The sequence below is a fragment of the Cystoisospora suis genome, assembly GCF_002600585.1.
Source record: "Cystoisospora suis strain Wien I chromosome Unknown contig_4789, whole genome shotgun sequence".
In the NCBI taxonomy this organism is placed as follows: domain Eukaryota; phylum Apicomplexa; class Conoidasida; order Eucoccidiorida; family Sarcocystidae; genus Cystoisospora; species Cystoisospora suis.
In genome coordinates, this window is record NW_027157581.1 from 16,217 (window position 1) to 16,803 (window position 587).

General features: G+C 43.2%; 1 protein-coding gene across 1 annotated transcript in view; it reads left to right on the forward strand.

Annotated features, from left to right (window-relative positions):
• The window catches only part of CSUI_008516 (uncharacterized protein), a gene marked incomplete at its 3' end in the record, with an annotated part of 11,517 nt that extends 11,016 nt beyond the window's left edge, over nucleotides 1–501 (forward strand). The window contains exon 10 of the mRNA XM_068068645.1: nucleotides 254–501. Coding sequence (XP_067919380.1) covers nucleotides 254–501 — 248 coding nt within the window. The remainder of the gene's footprint in view (nucleotides 1–253) is intronic.
• Between the last annotated feature and the right edge of the window lie 86 nt (nucleotides 502–587).

Genomic DNA, 587 nt, shown 5'->3' on the forward strand with positions numbered 1-587 from the left:
TGTGTTGAATGTCTTGTTTTTTTTCTGTCTTTGCATGCGAGATCCCGAAGTGAAGACTCGTCAGTAGAAAGACCCCTGGAATAGTTGTAAGAAGAAGAACGGAGATAAGCCTAGCTCTTTTTCTTTCTCTCTGTCTCCCTCTATATAGTGCTTGCGTATCCTTTTCTTCACCCCATCTCCACNNNTCTTCTTCCATTTTTTTTTTTCTGCACTTTTTCTTTTCTCGTTCTTCGTGATCTCCATGGACCTTTAGATCCCTCGAGCGGCAAGGGAGGAGAGAAGAGTGGAGGGAATTCCTCTCTTTCTTCTTCAGCTCAGCAGCAGTCTAGTCAACTTCATCCTTCGGCTTCTTCACCCAAGATCAAAGTAACGACCCGCACCGTGATTCTAGAAGACGGGACATATGGGACAGAGGATGTCTATGAAACGTCGGATGATAAAGAAGATAATCCAAAGACAGGTAAAGATCTTTTGTCTCTTCTTTTTCACTTGTTTCGCTAGACAAGAGAAGAAACAGTCACGGAATGAGAAAGGGAGAGAGGATCTTTCCTTTGATAGGCGTTTTGTTTTCTTCATTCTCGAGTGGA